Source organism: Tachyglossus aculeatus, chromosome 10, assembly GCF_015852505.1.
Source record: "Tachyglossus aculeatus isolate mTacAcu1 chromosome 10, mTacAcu1.pri, whole genome shotgun sequence".
In the NCBI taxonomy this organism is placed as follows: Eukaryota; Metazoa; Chordata; class Mammalia; order Monotremata; family Tachyglossidae; genus Tachyglossus; species Tachyglossus aculeatus.
The window spans coordinates 60,077,560-60,100,109 of record NC_052075.1 but is presented as its reverse complement, the minus strand read 5'-3'; the positions used below and the strand labels follow the sequence as shown (position 1 = coordinate 60,100,109).

General features: G+C 65.7%; 2 protein-coding genes across 2 annotated transcripts; one reads left to right on the top strand and one right to left on the bottom strand.

Annotated features, from left to right (window-relative positions):
- Positions 1-1,174: 1,174 nt before the first annotated feature.
- On the top strand, positions 1,175-15,037 carry AGAP2 (ArfGAP with GTPase domain, ankyrin repeat and PH domain 2). Its single transcript, XM_038752685.1, is given in 21 exon segments — positions 1,175-1,567; positions 1,626-1,834; positions 1,836-2,532; positions 3,380-3,438; positions 3,983-4,070; positions 4,166-4,251; positions 4,377-4,530; positions 4,836-4,970; positions 5,567-5,679; positions 6,070-6,249; positions 6,581-6,667; positions 6,780-6,884; positions 7,030-7,192; positions 7,275-7,409; positions 11,358-11,489; positions 11,950-12,009; positions 12,166-12,314; positions 13,133-13,223; positions 13,364-13,586; positions 13,703-13,976; positions 14,121-15,037. Coding segments are annotated over 21 exon segments (3,705 nt in total). The 5' UTR covers positions 1,175-1,227; the 3' UTR covers positions 14,346-15,037.
- Positions 15,038-15,276: 239 nt separating this feature from the next.
- Positions 15,277-21,726, bottom strand: OS9 (OS9 endoplasmic reticulum lectin). Its single transcript, XM_038753143.1, is given in 15 exon segments — positions 15,277-15,734; positions 15,974-16,054; positions 16,056-16,093; positions 16,549-16,750; positions 16,904-17,248; positions 17,413-17,501; positions 17,630-17,681; positions 17,805-17,881; positions 18,096-18,158; positions 18,374-18,590; positions 18,685-18,783; positions 18,932-19,008; positions 19,223-19,286; positions 19,430-19,606; positions 21,568-21,726. Coding segments are annotated over 15 exon segments (1,866 nt in total). The 3' UTR covers positions 15,277-15,608.
- Between the last annotated feature and the right edge of the window lie 824 nt (positions 21,727-22,550).

Sequence of the window (22,550 nt, the reverse complement as noted above, 5' to 3'; positions counted from 1 at the left end):
GGGGAGGGCGGCAGGGAAGGAGAGGAAGGAGGCGGGAGAGTCCCAATCCGGGACGATCCAGTCCGGGATGTGAGAGGGGAAATCCAGTCCGGGTTCTAGCACGGCCTCTGCAGACAAGCCTGCCTGGGGCGGGGAGGAGGGCGGGGGGAGCGGCGGGAGGCGGGCGCGGACGCGGACGGGCGGGCGGGCGGGCGGCCCGGGGCGGGGGGCGGAGGGAGGCGGGCGGCAGGCGGGCAGGCGGGCAGGCGGGCGGGCGGGGGAGCGGGCGCCTCCTGCTCAATGTGCAGGGAATCGCCCGGACACAGCGCGCATCAGGACCGGGCCGAGTCCCCGCGAGCCCCGGCCAGCCCCGCGGACCTTCCTCCGGGACCCCCGGGCCCCGGTCCTCCCGCCTCTCACCTCCCGCATCTTCGCCCCTGAATCCGCCCTCCCCGCCCCCTTCCTCTACCCCAGCCCCGCATCCCTCCCTCGTCCCCGCACCCCTTCCCCAGTCCCCTGCCCCGTGCCCGCCCCCTCCCGAGCCCCCTTCATCTCAACCTCTCCCGCGCCCTTCCTTCCCCAGCCTGCCGCCGCACCCCCTCCCCGCCTCTCCGTCCCCGCATCCTTCCCCAGACCAGCCCTCGCACCCCCTCCCCGTCCCCGCATCCTTCCCCAGACCAGCCCTCGCACCCCCTCCCCCCCGTCCCCGCATCCTCCCCCAGCCAGCCCCCCACCCTCCCACCCTGCATCACCCCCCCAGCCCGCCCCCCTCCTTATTCCCTCCCCCAGCCCGCCCCCGTACCCCTTCCCCATTTCCCTCCTTCCCGCCCCCACCCCCCTCCCTCGTTCCCTACCCTCCTCCTCCTCCTCCTCCTCCTCCTCCTCCTCCAGCCCCCGCAGCCCTTGTCCCCTCCGCCTCCTCCCCCGCACCCTTTCCTCCCCGGAGAGCTCCCACAGGTCCCGGGGCTCCGGGGAGCTCCGGGGGGCTCCGGGGGGCTCCGGGGGGCTCCGGGGGCGCGGCTGAGGGGCGCGATGGGACGAGCGCGCCCCGTGTGATGGGCGGAGGGCGCGCGCGGAGGCGGCGGAGGGAGCGCAGCCGGGGCGGGGGTCCGGGGGTCCGGCGGTCCGGGGGTCCGGGGGCCCGGGGGTCCGGGGCGGGGGGCGGCTCCATGGCCGGGCCCCCTTGAGCGCCGCCGGGGCAGCGCGTCCCCCTCCGCGCGTCCGGGCGGGGGGGATCTCGGGGTCCCGATGAGCCGGGGAGCGGGCGCGCTGCAGCGCCGGACCACCACCTACTTCATCTCTCTAACCCTGGTCAAACTCGAGTCCGTGCCGCCGCCGCCGCCGCCGTCCCCCGGCCAGCCCGGCCAGCCCGGCCAGCCCGGCCAGCCCGCAGGGTCCGCAGGCTCCGCAGGGGGCCCCTCCGCGGCGGGGAAGGCCGGGGCCGCGGACGAGACCGTCAAGAAGCGCCTGTTCCATCGGCAGGATGCGCTGTGGATCAGCACCAGCGGGGCCGGGGCCGGGGCGGGGGCCGGGACCGGGGCGGGGGCCGGGACCGGGGCCGAGCCCCCTCCCCTGACCCCCGCCCCCGGCCCCGCCAGCCCCGCCAGCCCCGCCGTCAGCCCCGTCAGCCCCGTCAGCCCGGCCAGTCCGGCCAGCCCGTTCTGCGCCCCCCGCCCCCGGTCCCGGCCCCGGCCCGGCCCGGCGCCTCTCCCTGTGGGCCGCGCCGCCCGGGCCCCCGCCGGGCGGCGGGCTGACCCCGGACCCCCGGCCCGGCGCGGCCGCCGGCCCCGGCCCGGCCCGGCGCCCCTTGCTGAGCAGCCCGAGCTGGGGAGGCCCGGGGGGGGGCCGGGCCCGGGGCCGGGGCCGGGGCCGGGGGCGGCGGGATCCCGGGCTCGTCCTCCCCGCACCCGGGCACCGGCAGCCGCCGCCTCAAGGTGGCGCCGCCGCCGCCGCCGCCGCCGCCGCCGCCGCTGCCACCGCCGCCGCCGCCGCCGCCCGCCCCGAAGCCGTGCAGGACCGTGACCACCAGCGGAGCCCGGGCCGGAGGGCCGAAGGGGGCCGCCAGCCGCTTGTCATGGCCCGACGGCGAGGGCAAAGCCAGGGCCCGGGACCCGAAGGCCACGGCGGGGGCCGCGGGGCCCGGACCGGCCGGACCGGCCGGACCGGCCGGACCCGGGCCCAGGGTCAAGCTGTCGCCCCGCAAAGGCAAGAGCAAAACGCTGGACAATAGTGACCTGCACCCGGGGCCGCCGCTGCAACCCTCGCCGCAGCCCCAGCCGCCGCCGCCGCCGCCGCCCCCGCCGCCCGCCGCCTCCACGCCGCCCGCCGGGCCCGCGCCGCCTACCACTCTGGAGCCTTCGGGACCGGGGCTGAAGCGGGGCCGCGAGGGGGGACGGGCTTCCACGCGCGACCGCAAAATGCTCAAGTTCATCAGTGGCATCTTCGCCAAGAGCACCGGCGCGCCCCCCGGCCCGGGCCCCAGCCCCGGCCCCGGCCCCGGGCCTCCCGAGCTGCGCGTCTCCCCCAGCGAGTTACTGGGGAGCGTCTCCCCCAGTGAGTTGTTGGGCCCACGCCGCGGGGGGTGGGGAGGGGTCGCCGTACCTCGGGTCCGTGCCGGGGCGGGGGGCGGTGCGCCGGACCCCTGGGGCCACGCCGGGGGGGACGGGAGCGCGCAGCCGGGCCCCTGTGCCTACGCCTGAGGGGTAGAGGCCTCAGGACGCTTGGGTCCACGTCTGTGGGAGAGGGGTCGCCTGACCTTTGGGCCCACACCGGGGGGTGGGGAGGTGGGGGGCCCAAACGCTGGAATCCGCAGCAGGGACGGGGAGGGGACGCCGAACGCTTGGGTCCAACTTCGGCGGGGGGACGGGGGAGAGCGCCCGGCCGAGGGCAAGGAGTCCTTACCTCGGGGACCAGTTCCTTCCCCACCATTCGTGCCTCAGTTTCCTTGGCGACCTGGGAGTGACCTTTGAGGCCGGCCGGTCCGGCTGGGGGCGTGAGCGAGGTTGCATGTGGCTCTGAAGAGGACGGGGTGGGGGGTCGGGGGCGGGGAGAGCCTAGCCCGATTCTCATCGAGTCGGGGAACCTGGGCGGCCCGGAGCTGGACTGGGGTGGAGGGGGGGGTGGGGTGGCGGTGACGGACTGGATGCCACTTGGGCTTCAGATCCCCCGGGGAGCGAGGAGCTCTGGGATTCACAAAGGAGGCTAACGGCTGGGGGTGGGGAGGGGGCATTTCTCACATCTGGCGCTGTTGCTAAGCAACTGGGCAATGTAAGCGCCAGCTGCAAAGGAACAGGTGGATGTGGATGTGGAGGGGCGGGGGTGGGGTGGGGTCATTAGTGGACGACGGGACGGGGACCGAGGAGGAGGCTCGAGGTCTCATCTGTCCCTTTTCCCCACCCAGAGGCTGTCCTCAACAGTCCGGAATGGACCCTGAGCCGCTCCGTCCAGGACCTGCGGTTGGTGTGTTTCTCCCACCCCCTTCCCCGGCTCTGCCCGCCCCCCTCGCACCCCCGCACATATTCCTCTATGTCCTGTCGCTCAACTGCGAGGGTCGCCACCGCCTCCCCCAGTCGCGGAAGCTTTCTCTTCTCCCATCCTCCCTTCCCTCCTCTCAGTGGAGATTGGGCAGTGGGTCCCCTCAGACCCCCTGCTGGGGTCCCGACTCCCCCCCTCCTTCTCTCACGACCCTTCTGCTGGGGCATAGGCCCCTCTCCCCTCCAACCCACTGCTCCTACGTGGGCCCTTCCCCTCCCCCAGGCCCCTTGCCGGGCCTCCCGCCCCCCTCGCAGTGACTGTCACTGTCCTCACGCCGCCCAACTGCATTTCTGATTCGCGTCGGGCCACGTGTTCGCCCTGGCTCCCCGATTCTGTTCAGAACTTTGTGCCCGAGGAAGGGTTTTTTTTCCTCCCCCCAACAACTCCTGAGCCCACTGACCTTTGTCCCCGGCCTCGGTGACCGCCCACCCCCGACCCCCGCGCCTCGCTGACCGCTCCCCCTGCCTAGGGAGTGTTGGGCGATGCTCGAAGTGGAAAGTCGGCTCTCGTCCACCGCTTCCTGACCGGCTCCTACCAGGCACTGGAGAAAACAGAAAGTGAGTCCTGAAGAGAACTAGGGGTCAGGGGTCATGTGCTGGGGTGGAGCAGGGTCCGTACCCTGTTCTGGCCACTAACGCTGCTCCCCGGCCAGGCGAACAGCACAAGAAGGAGATGCTGGTGGAAGGCCAGAGTTACCTACTGCTGATCCGGGAGGAGGGGGCCGCGCCAGACGCCAAGGTGAAGGGGCAGGGGGCGGGGGGCAGGGGCCAGAGAGCGGGGCTGCGGGGGGGAAGCGGGACACTGCCCGGCAGGGCAGTGAGCATGAGGGTCTATCCCGGCCTGACCCTCCAGCCCTCCCCCAGTTCTCAGGCTGGGCCGACGCCGTGATCTTCGTCTTCAGCCTGGAAGATGAAAAGAGCTTCCAGGCCGTGGGGCAGCTGCACCGGCAGCTGACCGCCCTTCGGGGGGAAAGCCGAGGGGGGCCCGGCCTGGCTCTGGCCCTGGTGGGGACGCAAGGTGAGGGGACGGGGATCCCGGGGAGTGGAGGGGCGGGGGGGCGGGGGGGAAGGACTTCTGCTGGCCGGACACGCTGCCGCCCTTCTGCTCTTCCCGGAGGTTTCCACCTGCCACCGAGGGAGAGGCGCGTGGGGAGGAGTTGGGGGAGACGCGAGGGAGCGGGAGGGGATAAGGGCGAGGGGGAAAGGGCGAGGGAGGAGGCGAGGGCAATGGCGAGGGAGGGGAAGAGGCAGGGACGAGAGTGAGGCAGAAGGGAGGGAAGGGTCGGGTGGGGTCTGCTGTCTTACTTTGCCCTCGGCCCCCAGACAGGATCAGCGCCTCGTCCCCTCGCGTGGTGGCGGACGCCCGGGCCCGCGCCCTCTGCGGCGACATGAAACGCTGTAGCTACTACGAGACGTGCGCTACCTACGGGCTCAACGTAGAAAGGGTCTTCCAGGAAGGTAACGGGGCCGGGGACCGGGGACCGGGGACCGGGGGTCGGGGGCCGGGGACCGGGAACCGGGGACCGGGGGCCGGAGCGGAAGGGCAAGAGAGGGGTCTGTGGGATCAGTGGGCCGGCCCAGGACGGCCCAGGACGGCCGGCCGGGCAGACCCAGGCCCCTTCCTCAGGGAGCCTCCGTTCTGGACTCAAAGAGAGCCCGGTCCAGACAGACGGAGCCAGCCAGGGAAGGATGCGATTGGCGCGCGGGGCGGAGGGAGTGGGGGTCGGGGGGATTTGGAGCCATGGAGCAGAGGGAGCGGGGTCAATCTGGTAGGACTTCCTGAACGGGGCACTCTTGGGCTCTTTTAGACTGTGAGCCCACTGTTGGGTAGGGACTGTCTCTATATGTTGCCAATTTGTTCTTCCCAAGCGCTTAGTACAGTGCTCTGCACATAGTAAGCGCTCAATAAATACGATTGATGATGATGATGATGATGATGGAAAAGGGCCGCGGGAAGGGCAGGGGGGGGGGGGGACTCCAGGTCGCTCGCACGGGCGGGTGGCACCTCTGCTTCCTCACTGCCCTCTCTGCCTTCCGCCCACCCCCTACCCCAGTGGCGCAGAAAGTCGTAACTCTGCGGAAGCAGCAGCAGCTCCTGGCAGCCTGCAAGTCTCTGCCGAGCTCCCCGAGCCACACGGCCCCCGTGTCCCCGCTCGGGGCGGGCCAGGTGAGGGGCGGGGCCCGGGAGGGGCGGGTGGGGGGCCCGAGAGGCCCTGGAGGCCTCCAAGCTAAAGGGAAGGCCATGGTAAGTAGGGGGGGGTGTGGGGGGGGTGTGGGGGGGTGTGCGTTGTGTGGTGTGTGTGTGTCTGGGGGCGGGGGATGCAGGGTGAAGGTGGCGGTCGAGGCTGCAGGCTGCAGGCGCCCGCTCCAGCGCTCTGCCTTCAGGAGGCGCCCGCTACATAGCTCTGCCCTCGAGCCGGCGCTCAGTCTTTCATTTGAGGGGACGAACGGGACGAGGGGATGGGGAGGAGGGAAGAAAGCGGGGCGAAGCCCCAGTTCAGGGGTGCGGGGCGGGGAGGGGGCGGACCCCTGACCCCGGTCCTGTCCCCATCCCCAGGCCAGCGACGGCGGCCACACGAGCGATTACTCGTCCTCCCTCCCGTCCTCTCCGAACGTGGGCCACCGAGAGCTAAGGGCCGAGGCGGCGGCGGTGGCGGCGGCGGCGGCGGCGGCGGCCGGGCTGAGCACCCCGGGGTCCCTGCACCGAGCCGCCAAGAGACGCACTAGCCTCTTCACGGTAACGGTAGCGGTAGCGGTAGCGGTAGCGGTCCTCGGCACTCGGCTCTGCGTCCTCTGCTCCCAACCCCGGCCGCCCCTCCCCTCCCCTCCCCTCCCCTCCCCTCCCTCGCTTGCCCGCCTCCCCTCTCCCTCTGGTCCCCCCCCCGCCCTCTTCTCCCTCCCTCCGTCCCTTTCCCGTCGTCTCTCTCCTCTCCCCTCCTCTTCTCTCCCCTCCCTTCCTTTCCTCTCCTCTCCTCCCCCCTCCTCTCCTCTCCTGTCCTCCCCCCTCCTCCCCGCTCCTCTCCCCTCCCTCTCGCCCACGGAGCTCAGCCCGCCCCCGTCTCCCACAGAACCGCCGGGGCAGCGACTCGGAGAAGCGAAGCCTGGACAGTCGCGGAGAGACGGCGGGCGGCGGGCGGGCCATCCCCATCAAACAGGTGCGGCGGGGCCGGGGGCTGCGGGGGCCGCGGGGACCACGGAGGGGGCGAGGGCGGGCGGGCTTCCCCGCCGGCGTCTCCGGACCCCAGTGTCGGGCCTCCCGCCCCGCAGAGCTTCCTGCTGAAGCGGAGCGGGAACTCTCTGAACAAGGAGTGGAAGAAGAAATACGTGACGCTGTCCAGCAACGGCTACCTGCTCTATCACCCCAGCGTCCATGTAAGCGCCCGCCCTTCCGTCCCCTCGCCCGTCCGTCCTTCCGTCCCCTCATCCGTCCGTCCGTCCGTCCGGCCCTGGCCCCGCTCCCCGCCCGGCCCCCAGTGCTGAGGACCACCACCTCCGACGATCCTCACTGACCCCCCAGGACTACATCCATGGCGTCCACGGCAAGGAGATGGATCTGCTCCGGACAACGGTCAAGGTCCCCGGCAAGCGGCCACCGAGGGCCATCTCGGCCTTTGGCCCCTCGGCCAGCATCAACGGGCTCGTCAAGGATGTGGGGTCCAGCCCGGCGGCCGAAGGGAGCGGTGAGGGGGAGGAGGACAGGGAGGGCAGTGGGGGAGCGAAAGAGGAAGGGGTCGGAGAGGGGGAGGACCTTTCTCATTCCAGGTCTTCCCCCAGCTGAGCCGCCCACGCCCACGCCCACGCCCACGCCCAGCCCCAGCACCCTACAGCCGCCCCCGGATCCAGCCTCCAAGCACTTCCTGAAGCCAGATCGGAACCTGGCACGAGCCCTGAGCACCGGTTAGTGCACCTGCCGGGAATCAATCACTCAATCGATGTATTGACTTTAGCCGTACTGAGCCCCGGGGAGAGTCCCACACAGGTGGTAGAGGTGCGCCCTGCCCTCAAGGAGTTAACAATCTAGGGCGGGGTGGGGGTGGGAGAGGGGGTGTACGGGGAGTCGCAGGAGAGAGAGAGAGAGAGATCCTACAATAAATTACAGGTAGGGGAAGCACCCAAGTGTCAGGGTATAGAGAGCGGGGGTGGGGTTTGAACAAGAGTGCTGACAGGGTGCGGGAAGAAGTGGTGGTAGAGGGAGCGTCAGGGTGGGGAGTTGAGATCGATCGGGGAAGGTCTCCAGAAGGAGATGTAATTCCAACGGGCTTTTTCAAGACGGGGAGAGCATTGCTGTGCCAGATGTGAAAGAGGAGGGTTTTCCGGGAGGGGGGAAGGATGTGAGCAAGAGGTCAGCTGCCGGAAATGAGGAGGAGCCTCAGTGAGTGGGTAGGTCGGTATGAGAGGGGTAAAGTGTGTGAGCTGGGGAGGAGTGGGGGGGCGAGGGAGCTGTTGGGGAAAGTTGGGTAAGTCACTTCACTTCTATGGGCCTCAATTTCCTCATCTATAAAATGGGGGTTAAATACCATAGACCATGAGCCCCATGTCGGCTGACCCCCCATGCCCAACCTGTGCCTAAACTGGTATCTACTCCAGCGCATAGTACAGTATCTGGCACATAGAGAGTCCTCAACAAATACCACAATAATAATAATAATTCTTCCTCTTCCCTCTTCTTCTTCCCATTTGAGGTTTCTGGAAAGAAAAAAAAAGATCTTTCCCCCCACCAAAAAAAAAAAAAAAAAAAAGACCTAGGCAGCAGAGTGAGGTTTGGACTGGAGAAGGGAGAGGGGTTTTGGTTTTTGGTATGTTTACGCGCTTACTGTGCTGGGGCAGATAATAATAATAGTAATAATGATGATGGCATTTTTTAAGCGCTTACTATGTGCAAAGCACTATTCTAAGAGCTGGGATGGCTACAAGATGATCAGGTTGTCCCACGTGGGGCTCACAGTCTTAATCCCCATTTTCCAGATGAGGTCACTGAGGCCCAGACAAGTTAAGTGACTTGCCCAAGGTCACACAGCTGACAATTGGCGGAGCCGGGAGTTGAACCCATGACCTCTGACTTCAAAGCCCGGTCTCTTTTCCACTGAGCCACACTGCTTCTCACATACAAGATAACTAGGTTGGACACAGTCCCTGTCCCACATAGGGCTAATAGTCTTAATTCCCATTTTAAGATGAGGTAACTGAGGCTCAGGGAGGCGAAGTACCTTGCTTAAGGTCACACATCAGACAAGTGGCGAAGCTGAGACTAGAACCCAGCCCAGCCCATCACTTCCCAGCCCATCCTCTTTCCTCTAGGCCAGGCAGATTCTCAAGATTGAAGTCAGGGAGGTCAGCGAGGAGCCTGATTCGATAGTGGAGTAGGGAGAGGACAAGGGCTTGATTCACGGGGCGGATGGTGGTGCAGTCGATAATGATGGGAAAGTTCTGAGGAGGAGAGGATTTGGGAGGAAAGATGAAAAACTCCTTTTGGGACATGCTGAGCTTGAGGTGCCGATGGGCTATCCATATAGGAGGTGTCCTGGAGGCAAGGGACAGGGCCAGATTGCAAAGGAGGGCCGAGGCTGGGCCTGAAGAGGTAGATTTGGGAGTCACGCACGGAGCAGTCTGGAGTCGAAGCTGTGAGCGTGGACGAGGGTCGGAGTGAGGGTCGATTGAGAATAGAAAGGGACTCAGAACTGAGCCTTGAGGGACCCTTCCACACTGAGCAGGTAAGGGGCAGAGGCAGAGACCGAGAAAGAGAGACCAGAGAGGTAGAAGGAGATCAGGAGAGGACTGCCAGAAAAACCACCTGATAAGCAATGACTCCAGAAGGGGGTGGTCCACAATGTCAAGGTCAGCCAAGAGGACGCAGAGGATTGAGGTGGAATGGAGGCCGCTAGATCTGATCACATGGGTGACCTTGGAGAGAGCAGGCTAGGGGAGGGGAAAAAATTCTGATCCGAGTGGGTCGAGCAGTGAGTTGGAGGAGAGGAAGTGGCGGCAGCTGACATAAACGACCCGTTCAAGGAGTTTGGACAGGAATGGTAGGACGGAGAAAAGGAGTGGGCTGGAGGATGATGATGATGCAGTGGGGGCAAAAGAGGGGTTTTTATTTTTTTAGGGTAGAGAAGACGGGGACAAGTTTGAAAGTAGATGGGCAGGGGACATCAGAGAGCGAGCCGTTACAGATGGCCGTCGGGGAGGGAAGAAGCGTGGACACGAGTGTTTTAATGAGATGCAAAGGGATGGGGTTCGAGGAACAGGTGGAGGGGGCAGATTTCGAAAGGTGACAGGAGCTCTCCTCTTGAGAGGTGGCCGGAAGGATGTGAGAATGGATGAAGGGAGTAAGAGGGAACTAGGAAAGTGAGGGGGAGATCTGGGGAGTTCCCGCACGATAGTTAAAATTTTGCCCATGAAGAGGATGGCAAGGTGGTCAGGGGCAAGAGATGGGCAGGTGGGGCTACGGGGAAGTTAAGAAGAGGATTAAAAGTCAGGTGTGGGCAGTCGGTTGGTGCGGACCGTGGGCACGGGGGTCATCGAGGGAGGAGCTGGAGTGTCGCTGGGAAGAGGAGAGGGCAGAGTGAGAGCCGGGGAGGATGGAGAGGATCAGGTCGGGCTGGTGGCAGGATTCTCCTCCTCCTGCAGAGCAACTCTCCCTGGGACGAGAGCCTGAGTGGAGGAAGGGACCGTGGGGTCCGTCCAGGCCCGCGGGTTGGGATTCGCGGGGATGGGGAGGGGACCACCCAGGCCTGCGGGTTGGGGGTGGGGGGTGGGGCACGCCAGATAGAAGGAGAGACAAGCGTCGAGGGAGTCGAGGTCAGCCTGGAGGGTGGCGTGGAGGCCGTGGATGTGCCCGTCGAGAGTTTGGGGTGACCGCCCTAATGGGCCTGGTGGCCTGGCATGAGTGCGTGTGGAGGAGGGGTCAAGAGATAGGGGGCCTCTGGGGGGGAGGAGGGCGGGCCTCTGGGCAGAGGTGGGGGGGAAGGACCAGTGATTAGTGAAGGTGAGATCCAGGGTGTGCCTTAGTGGGGGAGCGGGCGAGGTGGGGCGGAGCAGGAGGCAGGAGGAGCCAAGGAGGGAGAGGAAGGGGGGCGGATGAGGGTCATCAGGCACGCCCACGTGGATAGCACTGTCCCCGAGGATCAGTGCGGGCAGGACAAGGAGGGCGGGCGGGGGGTGGGGGGCGACAGAATCAATCCCTGAGAAAACTGGAGGAGGGGCCCGAGGGTGGGCGGACGATAACGGGCACTGCTAATTGAAGGCGGTGGGAGAGGCGGCCCCCGCGCGCTTTGAGGGAGGAGATGGAGAGGATGAGAAGGTGTTAAAGCGGCCTTGGGAGCGAGGAGGGGGACGACTCCCCCCGAGGAACGAGGCGGGGTGGGAGGGCGAGGAGCAGGCCGTGATTGGGTCAGAAACGGGTCAAGGATGAAGGGGAGCTTTCCCCTGGCCGGGTGGAGGGTTCTCCAGGCTGCATTTGACTGGGATTGTTGTGTGCGGTGGGGAAAAAGTAGGGGGGAAGTAAACGGGCGGAGGGCGGCGGGGGAGCGGAGGGGAATGCTGGCGCTGGTGGGGAACAAGGCCCGACATGGAAAGATTAGAGGTGGGGGTGTGGGCCCAGAGTGACCGCAGCTTGTGATCCGTGGCTCGGAGTGACCGTGCCTTGTGGCCCCTGGCCCGGGGGGTCCGCAGCTTCCACTCTGGCCAGAGAGACAACGGAGGGGCGGCTCTGAAGGGAGGGGAGAGGAGGAGAGATGGCCGGGGGTGGGGGGGTGGGGCAGTCACAGGGAGTCACAGGGAGTCAGGGGCCGGACAGGCAGCGGTCACAAGAGTCAGGAGGAGCCTGAGCAGCCTTCGTGTCCCCAGACTGCACTCCGTCGGGGGGCCTCAGCCCGCCAAGCCGGGACCCCCCACCCTCGCCTCTGGGGAAGAAGCAGCGGAGAAAGAAGCTGACCACTCCGTCCCGGACCGAGGGGTCCTCCGGACAGGCGGCGGAAGGTGGGACCAAGGCCCCGTCCCGCGAGCTGGGCCCCCCTCTCCTCCCTCTGCACCCCCGACAAGGCCCCGCTCCCTCCTCCCCGCCAACCCCAGCCTTCTCGGCTCGGCCGTCTCCTCGTCGGGCCCCTCTGGTCCCCCGACCCCGACTCTGCCGCCTGCCAGGGCCGTGACCCTCCGCTCCTCTGCCCCCCGGCCCCGCCCCTCTGCTCGCCCCCCGCCCCTTTTCTCCTCCTCCTTCTCCCACCACGGCAGAATCCTCACTTTCTCGGCTTCTGCTCCGGGGCCACTGACTCTCCGGTTTTCTCTCCCCTCTGCCCCCACCTTGCCGCTCCGCCTCTCCCCGCTCCTTTCTCCACTCGTCTCTCCTCCCCCTTCCGTCCCCCGCGCACCCTGACCGTCTGTCCACCTCTGTCTGCCTCGGCCTCTCTCTGTCTCTGTCGCCTTCGCTGCGGGGAGCCAGCCAAGCGCAAAATGTGGAAACTAAAATCCTTTGGTAGTTTAAGAAATATTTATAAAGCAGGTAACTGGACGGGGGGGTGGGAGTGCGGGGGGAGGGGGTCTTCCGAAGGGTGGAGTCGGGATACAGAGACCTCAGCCCCTTCCCCGACTGCCTCGGGGGAGGGTGGGAGGACCCCCATCCCCGTCCCCGTGACCTGTGACCCCGACCTACCTCCAGAGGAGAATTTTGAGTTCCTGATTGTGTCGAGCACCGGACAGACGTGGCACTTCGAGGCGAGCAGTTTCGAGGAGCGCGACGCCTGGGTTCAGGCCATCGAGAGCCAGATCCTGGCCAGCCTGCAGGGCTGCGAGAGCAGCAAGGTCAAGGTGACTGTGGGAAGGGGCAGGGGCCGCGAGATGGGGCGGGAGTATGGCCGGGCGGGGTTGGGGGGGATGGGACGGTGGTATAGCCTGGCTCAGTGGAAAGAGCCCGGGCTTTGGAGTCAGAGGTCATGGGTTCGACTCCCGGCTCCGCCACATGTCTGCTGTGTGACCTTGGGCAAGTCACTTAACTTCTCTGAGCCTCAGTTACCTCATCTGTAAAATGGGCGTTAAGACCGTGAGCCCTCCGTGGGACAACCTGGTCACCTTGTATCCCCCCAGCGCTTAGAACAGTGCTTTGCACACAGTAAGCGCTTAATAAATGCTATCATTATTATTATAATTATGGGGGGCGGGGGGAGAGCGGGGCGGGGGTAAGAGTTTAACAAATACCGTCATTATTATAGAGGGGCGGGGGGGTCTAGCGAGGCGAGGTGCAGCCGCAGCGTGGCTCAGTGGAAAGAGCACGGGCTTTGGAGTCAGAGGTCGTGGCTTCAAATCCCAGCTCTGCCACTTGTCAGCTGTGTGACTTTGGGCAAGTCACTTCACTTCTCTGGGCCTCAGTTCCCTCATCTGTAAAATGGGGACGAAGACTGTGAGTCCCACGTGGGACAACCTGATTACCTTGTATCTCCCCCGGCGCTTAGAACAGCGCCTTGCACATAGTAAGCGCTTAACAGATCACCACCATTATGATTATTAAAGCGGGAAGGGGCGGGGAGGAGCCGGGGACGAGGCCGGACTCTTGTGAGCCCGCTGTCCCTGGCTCGGCCCTGACCTCTCCCCTCGCCCCCGGCCCTCGCCCCGCTGTCCCCCGTCCCCAGCTGCGCACGGACAGCCAGAGCGAAGCCGTGGCCATCCAGGCCATCCGGAACGCCAAGGGGAACTCGACCTGCGTGGACTGCGGGGCTGCCAGTGAGGGAGCGGGGGCCCCGGGGGCGGGGGGGGGGTGGGGGGGGCCGGGACCCGCAGGGAGGGGCTCCCACCGGGGGCGGGGGTCGCGGGGGCCGCGGGGGCCGCAGGCCAGAGCGCTCCGGGCTTGGTGGCCCCCGCAGACCCCACGTGGGCCAGCCTGAACCTGGGGGCGCTGATCTGCATCGAGTGCTCGGGCATCCACCGCAACCTCGGCACCCACCTGTCGCGCGTCCGCTCGCTGGACCTCGACGACTGGCCGAGGGAGCTGACCCTGGTGCTCACCGCCGTGGGCAACGACATGGCCAACCGCGTCTGGGAGGGCCGCACGCAGGGCCGGGCCAAGCCCACGCAGGACTCGTCCCGGTGCGGCCCGCGGCCCGGGGGGAGGGACGGGGTGGGGGTGGGGGGGCCGGGGGCCGGCGGGGGGCCTCACAGCCCGCCCCTCCGGGCCCTCCCTCCCTCCCTCCCTCCCTCCGCAGGCAGGAGCGCGAGTCGTGGATCCGCGCCAAGTACGAGCAGCTGCTGTTCCTGGCGCCGCTGAGCGGGCCGGCCGAGCCGCTGGGGCCCCGCCTGCGGGCCGCCGTGCAGGCGCAGGACGTGGCCGCGGTGCTGCTGCTGCTCGCCCACGCCCGGCACGGGGCCCTGGAGCCCGCCGCCGCCCCCGCCGCCGCCGACGGGGACCCGCAGCGTCGGTCCCCGCTGCACCTGGCCGCCGAGCTCGCCCACGTGGTCATCACGCAGCTGCTGGTCTGGGTAGGGGCACCGGGCGGGGCACCGGGCGGGGCACCGAGGGAGGGGACGCCCTCGCCCCGCTGGGGCCGGGGCCGGGGCCGGTCCCAGCGCCGCCCCTCTGTCTCTCTCTCTGTCCGTCCCGTCCGTGTCTCGGTGCCCCGGCAGAACGGCGCGGACGTGTCGGCGCGGGACGCCCGGGGCCGCACGGCGCTGTGGTACGCCCGGCAGGCGGGGAGCCGCCTCTGCGCCGACATCCTGCTGCAGCACGGCTGCCCCGGGGAAGGGGCCAGCGCCGGCCCCTCGCCCGCCTCCAGCCCCCCGCGGCCGGGGCCCCGCAAGAGCAGCAGCGCCAGCCTGGGCCGCCCGGACGCCCCCGTTGCCCTGGTATAGCCGGCCGCCTGGGCCGGCCTGCAGGGAGGGCGGGGGGCTGGGACCCCCACTCACCGGGCACGGACTGCCGGGCCTGCCTCAGCGGGCACAGGTCCACTCCCTCACTCTGGGCACAGGTCCACTCCCTCACTCTGGGCACAGATCCTCTCCCTCACTCTGGGCACAGACCCCTCTCCCGCGGCCCCCCCGCCCCTCACCGGGCACACCCTTCCCTCTCACCCTCCCTACTCACAGACACTTGTTCCTCTCCCCCGCGCCCCTCCCCACCCCGACACCACTCCCCAGGGTTCCCCTCTGCTCTTGATTTGTATTTGGGGAGGAGGGGTCTCCCCCCCCCCACCGAGCCTTCCGAGAGGCTGAGGTCCGGTCTCACCCGAGGCAGATCACGACACGTGCCCCAAAAGGGTGCGGGGCGGGGGGGTCGGCAGGGACCCTCCCTCGGTCCATCAGTCCACACTGACTGTCCGTTCTTGACCCCGGCGGGCCCAGGGCCTCTTGGAGGGATGTCGACGGTGCAGACCCTTTCTGTGAAAGGGATCGGGGCCCCCCACCCCAAGCTCTGGACGCGTGAAGGAGTGGTGGGGGTTTAGAGTTGCGATGTGGGGGCGGAGGGGGGCTGGTCACTCATACCCTAATCCCTTCACACCCCCACCCCATTGGTGTCAGTGGTTTGGGCTAAAATTCAGATGACAGTGGGGGGGGCGGGGGGCGGGGAGGGAAGGGGGAGGCCCGGCCTGGCCATCCCTATGCCCATTCTGGTGGGGATTTCAAGTGGAATAAAGTGACGATAATTTGGAGTGGCTGTGTGGCTCTCTCAAGGCTGGGGGCAGAGCTGGCCGGGGGGGGGGGGGGGGCCTGTCCAGCGGCACGGCTGGAATGGAATCTGGGCGAGCTGCTGTCCGGGCTCAGTGGGATGGACAGATACGGGGGGCTGGATCCAGGGCATTTTATTCAGAAACAACACTGGAGCGACCTCAAAATCCACCACCACCACCCCAAGCCACGGGGTCACCTTCCTCCACCGGCAAGCGCTGAATAAGATGGACACGGGCAGATGGTTGCAAATAGGGAGGACCCACCCCTCCCCGAAGGGAAGTCCGGGGCAGGTCAGAGAACGTCCTTCCCAAACCCCAGTCGTTGCCAGAACTATTGCCCTCCCTGCCCAAGCACTGCTCCACTGCCAAGCCCTGGGGGAAAGGGGAAGGGAGAGGGAGAGATGGGGCAGGGGTGGGGCGAGGGGGTGGTGAAGGGGGAAAGAGGGTATTAGAAATCAAACTCGTCTGGGTCCCCAGTGCCCTCTGCCCCCCGTGGTCCCCACACACGACGGTAGTTGTTCTCCAGCTGCTGCTGTCTCTGACGCTCCTGCTGAGCCTCCTCCACACCCTGGATCTGAGGGGGCAGGGAGGCCAGAGTCAGGTGGGTCAAGGGCAGGGGGGACGGGGGGGTGGGGGGTGCAGGAATAGGGAGAGTGTGGGGGCAGGAACAGGGAGATCGGGGGAGGAGCTTGGACTGGGAAGTCAGGGACGGGGTGGGTGGGGGTCAAGAGTCACAGGTCACAAAGGCCAGGACTAGGGAGGCCAGAGTCAGGCAGGTCATTAGGGGGTTGGGGGCCGCGGAGCTGCGCTCACCAGAATGCTGAAAAAAATCTCCTTGAGATCCCTACTGTCTTCGTCGGAAAGCCACTGGGCTTCGTCCTCCAGGGCCCCCCCCGGCCCCCGTCCGCCGCACAATCTTGATCTCTATTTTACCTGATGGGGTTGGTGGGGAGGGGAGGGGCGGAAGATGAGGAGGTGAGGGGAGGAAGATGGGGAAGTGTGGAGGATGGGAGGGAAGGTGAGGGGAGGAGTGAAGGGTGAGGTGGGGAGGTGAGGAAGGATGGGGAGGAGGGTGGATGGAATGGGGAGGTGAGGGAAGATGGGGAGCATAGGAAGACAAAGGAAGATGGGAAGGTGAAGGGAGGTGCAGAGGTCACAGCACTGTCCCCCTTCAGCTGCTGCAGCCACGTGATCTGAACCCTGACTCAGTGGTCAGCCTCCTTGTTGGGGACACTGAAATGGATGGAAGAGGGGCCTGGGACCACCCCTCCCCTCTATTCCCATGGGGACTCTCTCTCCCGCCTCCCTATTCCCTGCTCCCCAGTGGTGGATTGGGGGTGGGGGGCAGGGGAGAGCACTCGCTGTCTCCCACCAGCGGCTTCGCTCACCTGGAACATCGGGGGCCGAGGGAGGCTGAGAGGAGGCCTCTCCCTGCCGCTCTCCCTGCCCCTCTCCCTCCCCGTGCCGCGAGGCGGCCCGGTCAGCATCCAGTTTCTGCATCAGTCTGCTGAGGGTGGCCACCAGGGCTCGGGACGCTCGGGCCCGCTGGGCCGGTCCGGGCCGTCCCTCTGGCCCCGCATCCCGCTCGGCCTGCGGACGGGGCCCCGGTCACAGGTCCCGGTCCCGGGCCTTGCCCTCCCAGCACTTCCCTCCCCGTCCCTTTGTACCATCCTTGGAGACAGGCCCCGTGTCCCCCTCACCCCAGTGAGTCCAGGTTCAGCCCCGGGGTGGGGGAGCGCTCACCTCCTGCTGACCCCCATCCAGGTCTTGCTGCCGCTCCAAGTGGGCAGCGGCCCCCGCCTCTGGCTGCGGTTGGGGGCGGACGCCTGGGAGCAAAGACTCCTCCAGCTCCCGCTGGAGCCTCCCTAACAGGTCCAGACCGCTCACCGCCACATCTTCATCCTCCTCCTCCTCCTCCTCCTCTTCCTCCTCCTCTTGCTGCTCCTGCTCCTCCTCCCCCACTGCTGCCGCCACCTCCTTCTCCTCCTCTTCCTCGAGTTCTTCCACCTCTTTCCCCTCCTCCTGCTGGGCCAGCTTGGGGGGGCTCTCGGGTTGTGGCTTTGAGGGAGGCCGGGGGGCCGTATTCTCCTGGGAAACAGTAGCAGTTGGGAGGTCATGAAAGCAGGAATGGGGGAAGCCGGGGGTGGGGAGAGTAGACGGAAACTGGGTGGAGGGAGGGAGATGACAAAGCAGCTACACTAGTGGGCCTTCCCAGTGCCCCCGCTGCCCCCCAGCCGCCCCCCAGCCTCCACCTTCTTTGCGATGTCCTTCAGCTCCTCAATGAACTGGACCAGGTCCCGGGGGCCTCGGATGACCTTAATCTGAACGTTCCTGCGGAGACCTGCGGGACACAGGGCGGCAGCGGGGTGGCGACAGGGTGGGGGACAGCCGGGGACTGCTGGGTTTGGGGGAGGGGGAGCGGACAGCGTGGGGCTCAGAGGGCACTGGGGTCAAGTGTGGGACGCTCACTGCTCGGGGGCTTGGGGTTCGGCGGTTCCACCTCAGGCCTGGGCTCTGGATCCTGGAGAAGATGAGGAGGGGAAGGAGGGGTGAGGTTGAGGGGTCAGTGAGGCCCCGCCACACGGGGCCCCTCCAGCTCCCACTGGGTTGGAGGGGGTTATTTTGCCAGGCGGGGGCTCCTCACCAGGTGCGGAGGGGTGCCTTCAGGCGTTGGCTTTGTGTTCCAGGCGTTCTGGGGGTTCTCCTCCGGCACGGTCTTGCCTGGGGGCAGGTCGGGGGAGGTTGGAAGGTGATGGGTGGGGTGGGGTCGGGAGGCGAAGGGGGGACGGGATGTAGGGGGCACTGGGAGGCAGCGGGGGGGATGGGAGGTGGTGGAAGGATGGGAGACGGTGGGTGGGGGGGACGGGAGGTGGAGGGGGCCAACGGGATGAGGCAGGGGTGGACGTGGAGGGGGGGAAGGGGGAGTGGGCCTCACCTGTGTCCCTGCTGCCAGACATATCTAGATGCTGGAATTCCTCCACCTGCCACTGCGAGTCAGCTGAGGAGGTGTGCAGGGTTGGGGCGGGAGGTGGTGGGGGGGGGGGTGCCCGGTTAAGAACAGGGGATCGATCGACCTCCACTGACGCCTCCCCAGCCGGACCAGTCCCCTGAGCCACGGTCGTCCGCCCGACCCAAACTCCGTACTCCCCAGCTCCACACACCACCCCCGCCCCACCTCCGGTCCTCTGGAGAGCTCCGTGTCCCCGCACTCACAGGCCTGGGTGCGCATGAACTCCCCGTACTGGGCAGGCGGCAGGGCAGGGTGGCATCGGATGGGCTGGGGAGCCGCGCTGGGCGGGGGACGGAGGAGCGGGTGGGGGCAGAGCCGGGGGGTGCGCACGGTCAGCACGTAGGAGCAGGACTGCGGCTCATCCACGCGGTCGATGTAGTCGCTGCCGCCGTCCGGCCCCGCCCGCTGGTCGCACAGGAACTGGCCGCCATCGGGAAATGGTCGGGGAGGGGCATCAGCCGAGGGGGTTGAGAGGGCGCGGCGCCCCGACCGCCAGCCCCGAGTCGCTACTCACCCGAACCTCGGCCTCCCGGGGCCTCCCGCTCAGGTCACACCTGGAGCCGTTGCCGTAACTCTGGCTGTGGTAGCGCTTCAGCCGGTGCTGCTTGGAGGCCTAGGGAGAGGATGGGAGGTCACGGGGTCACGTGGACCCGAGAAGGGTGGGGGGAGAAGAGGAGGGCCCGAGCGTACGGACTCGGTACAAACTCAGCGGCCCAGTCGGCCACGTGGCCCCTTCGCCCCCGACCCCCCGTCTCACACACCTTAGCAGTCTCATCCTCCCAGTTGAAGGTCGACTGGTAATAGCCAAGGTACAGGATGTCACCTTTAATCTCAGACTCTGCCAAAGAAATGGGGCTGGACGGGGGGCGGGAGGGGCAGGACGTGGGCAGGCGGGGCAGCTGTACCCACACCTGCTCTCGCCACAGGCCCTCAGGACCAGCAGAGAGAGAGGGGGACGTACGTAATGAGGGGATGAGAGGGATCGGGGCTCGGGGGCGGAGGGCAAGGTGAGGGTGTGGAAGGAAGGGGAGGGTTATGCAGGGGGTGGTCACCTTCCAGGTGATACTGCTGGATGTGCCGTCCGTAGCAGAACTCATACGTCCACCAATCCTTGGTCTGGGAACCAGAGCCCACAGTCACTGAGTCACCCACGAGTCGGGGAGGGGAGCGGGGGTCTCCGAGCACCCTTCCCTGACCGGTAAGGCTCACCCCCTCCTTGCCTCCCTTTCCTCCCTGGCGGTTCTATCCCTGTGCCCTACCTTCACCAGGCAGGGGCCCAGCCCCAGGGGCCTGAGCAGCTCGGGGACACTGGGCCCCTGGTAGGCCGGCACCTCGTCCTGGCCGTCGTGGTGGAAGTGGACGGCGCCGGCCGGCAGGCGGCATTCGTATTTCTGCTTGAATCTGGACGACAGGACCACCACCTCTTCCTCGCGGCTCTACGGGGGAGGGAAGTGATGATGATGATGGTATTTGTTAAATGCTTACTAGGTGCAAAGCACTGTTCTAAGCGCTGGGGTAGATACAAGGTAATCAGGTTGCCCCACGTGGGGCTCACCGTCTTAATCCCCATTTTCCAGATGAGGGAACTGAGGCACAGAGAAGTTAAATGACTTGCTCAATGTCACACAGCTGACAGGTGGCGGCCCTGGGATTAGAACCCATGACCTCCGACTCCCAAGCCCACGCTCTTTCCACTAAGCCATGCTGCTTCTCTAAGTGACTGCCCACTCTGTCGTACTGGACTCTCCCAAGCGCTCAGTACAGTGATCTGCACGTAGTGTGTTTAATAAATACCACCGATGGACCGATCGAGTGAGTGACGTCCGAGTTTTTGTTGGGCTTTTTAGGCGGGGGAGGGGCGGCCCTCTGGGAACAAGGAGCAAGACCCTGGGCTTCAAGGCTGTCCATCACCTCGCCCCGTCCTACCTCACCTTCCTTCTCCCCTTCTCCAGCCCAGCCCGCACCCTCCGCTCCTCTGCCGCTAATCTCCTCACCGTGCCTCGTTCTCGCCTGTCCCACCGTCGACCCCCGGCCCACGTCATCCCCCGGGCCTGGAATGCCCTCCCTCTGCCCATCCGCCAAGCTAGCTCTCTTCCTCTCTTCAAGGCCCTACTGAGAGCTCACCTCCTCCAGGAGGCCTTCCCAGACTGAGCCCCTTCCTTCCTCTCCCCCTCATCCCCCTCTCCATCCCCATCTTACCTCCTTCCCTTCCCCACAGCACCTGTTTATATGTTTGTACATATTTATTACTCTATTTATGTATTTGACTTGTACATATCTATTCTATTTATTTTATTTTGTTAGTATGCTTGGTTTTGTTCTCTGTCTCCCCCTTTTAGACTGTGAGCCCACTGTTGGGTAGGGTCCGTCTCTATATGTTGCCAACTTGGACTTTCCAAGCGCTTAGTCCAGTGTTCTGCACACAGTAAGCGCTCAATAAATACGATTGATGATTGATTGAAGTGACTTGCCCAAAGTCACACAGCTGACAAGTGGTGGAGCCGGGATTTGAACCCCTGACTTCTGACTCTTTTAGACTGTGAGCCCACTGTTGGGTAGGGACCGTCTCTAGATGTTGCCAACTTGGACTTCCCAAGCGCTTAGTCCAGTGCTCTGCGCACAGTAAGCACTCAATAAATACGATTGACTGATTGATTGGAGTGACTTGCCCAAAGTCACACAGCTGGCAAGTGGTGGCGCCGGGATTTGAACCCCTGACTTCTGACTCTTTCAGACTGTGAGCCCACTGTTGAGTAGGGACCGTCTCCATATGTTGCCAACTTGGACTTCCCAAGCGCTTAGTCCAGTGCTCTGTGCACAGTAAGCGCTCAATATGATTGATGTGACTTGCCCAAAGTCACACAGCTGACAATAATAATAATAATAAGAATGGCATTTGTTAAGCGCTTACTATGTGCAAAGCACCGTTCTAAGCGCTGGGGGGATACAAGGTGATCAGGTTGTCCCACATGGGGCTCACAGTCTTAATCCTCATTTTACAGGTGAGGTAGCTGAGGCTCAGAGAAGTGAAGCGACTGGCCCAAGGTCACACAGCAGACAGGTGGCAGCGCTGGGATTCGAACCCATGACCTCTGACTCCAAAGCCCGGGCTCTTTCCACTGAGCCACGCTGCTTCTCAAGTGGTGGGGCCGGGATTTGAACCCCTGACCTCTGACCCTTTTAGACTGTGGGCCCACTGTTGGGTAGGGCCCGTCTCGAGATGTTGCCGACTTGGACTTCCCAAGCGCTTAGTCCAGTGCTCTGCACACAGTAAGCGCTCAATAAATACGACTGATTGATTGATTGAGCCCGCCCCCCACCCACTCCACCGCCGCCTCGACTCCCGTTCCATCTGTCTGTCCGCCCGCCCCTCTGCCTGTCCGGGATCCCCGCGCACCTGCCCCCCCAGCACGGGTCGCGGCAGAATCTCGATGCCATAGCGCATGTCGCTCAGCTCCGCCAAGTTCAGAGAACCGGCGGCCCCGTCCAAACCCCTGCCCAACAGTAGCAGTAGCAGCAGCACCGGACCGGGCCGCAGGGCCGGCGACGCCGCCATCTTCCTCCCTCCCCCCCGCCCCCCGGCCCGGAGCCCCACTTCCGCCCTTCTCCGGGCAGGCTCCTGGCCCCGCCCCCTGACGGCGGCCCCCGGGATTGGCCCTCCCGCCTGTCCCTCCGCGCGACGGCGGCTCCGATTGGTCGTCAGGGCCCTGGAGCGCCGCCCGCAGGGGAGCCTGAGCGGGTTGCCGGGACCGTCACCTGCCTCGCGCGGATTGGCCGAAGTCAGCGGGAAGGCGCGCGTGCCACGGCGCAGGCGCGGGGCTGCGCCGCGTCCGCCCCAGCTGTCTTGCGTCACCGGGCTAAGGGTCAATCAATCAATCAATCAATCAATCAATCAATCAATCAATCGTATTTATTGAAAGCTTACTATGTGCAGACCACTGTACTAATCAATCAATCGTATTTATTGACTTTATTGACGTATTTATTGACTTTATTGACGTATTTAGAGAAGCATTGTGGCTCGGTGGAAAGAGCCCGGGCTTTGGAGTCATAGGTCATGGGTTCAAATCCCGCCTCTGCCGATTGTCAGCTGGGTGACTTTGGGCAAGTCACTTCACTTCTCTGGGCCTCAGTTACCTCATCTGTAAAATGGGGATTAAGACTGTGAGCCCCCCGGGGGACAACCTTATCACCTCGTAACCTCCCCAGCGCTTAGAACAGTGCTTTGCACATAGTAAGCGCTTAATAAATGTCATTATTATTATTATTTATTGACTTTTAGACTGTGAGCCCACTGTTGGGTAGGGACTGTCTCTATATGTTGCCAACTTGTACTTCCCAAGCGCTTAGTACAGTGCTCTGCACACAGTAAGCGCTCAA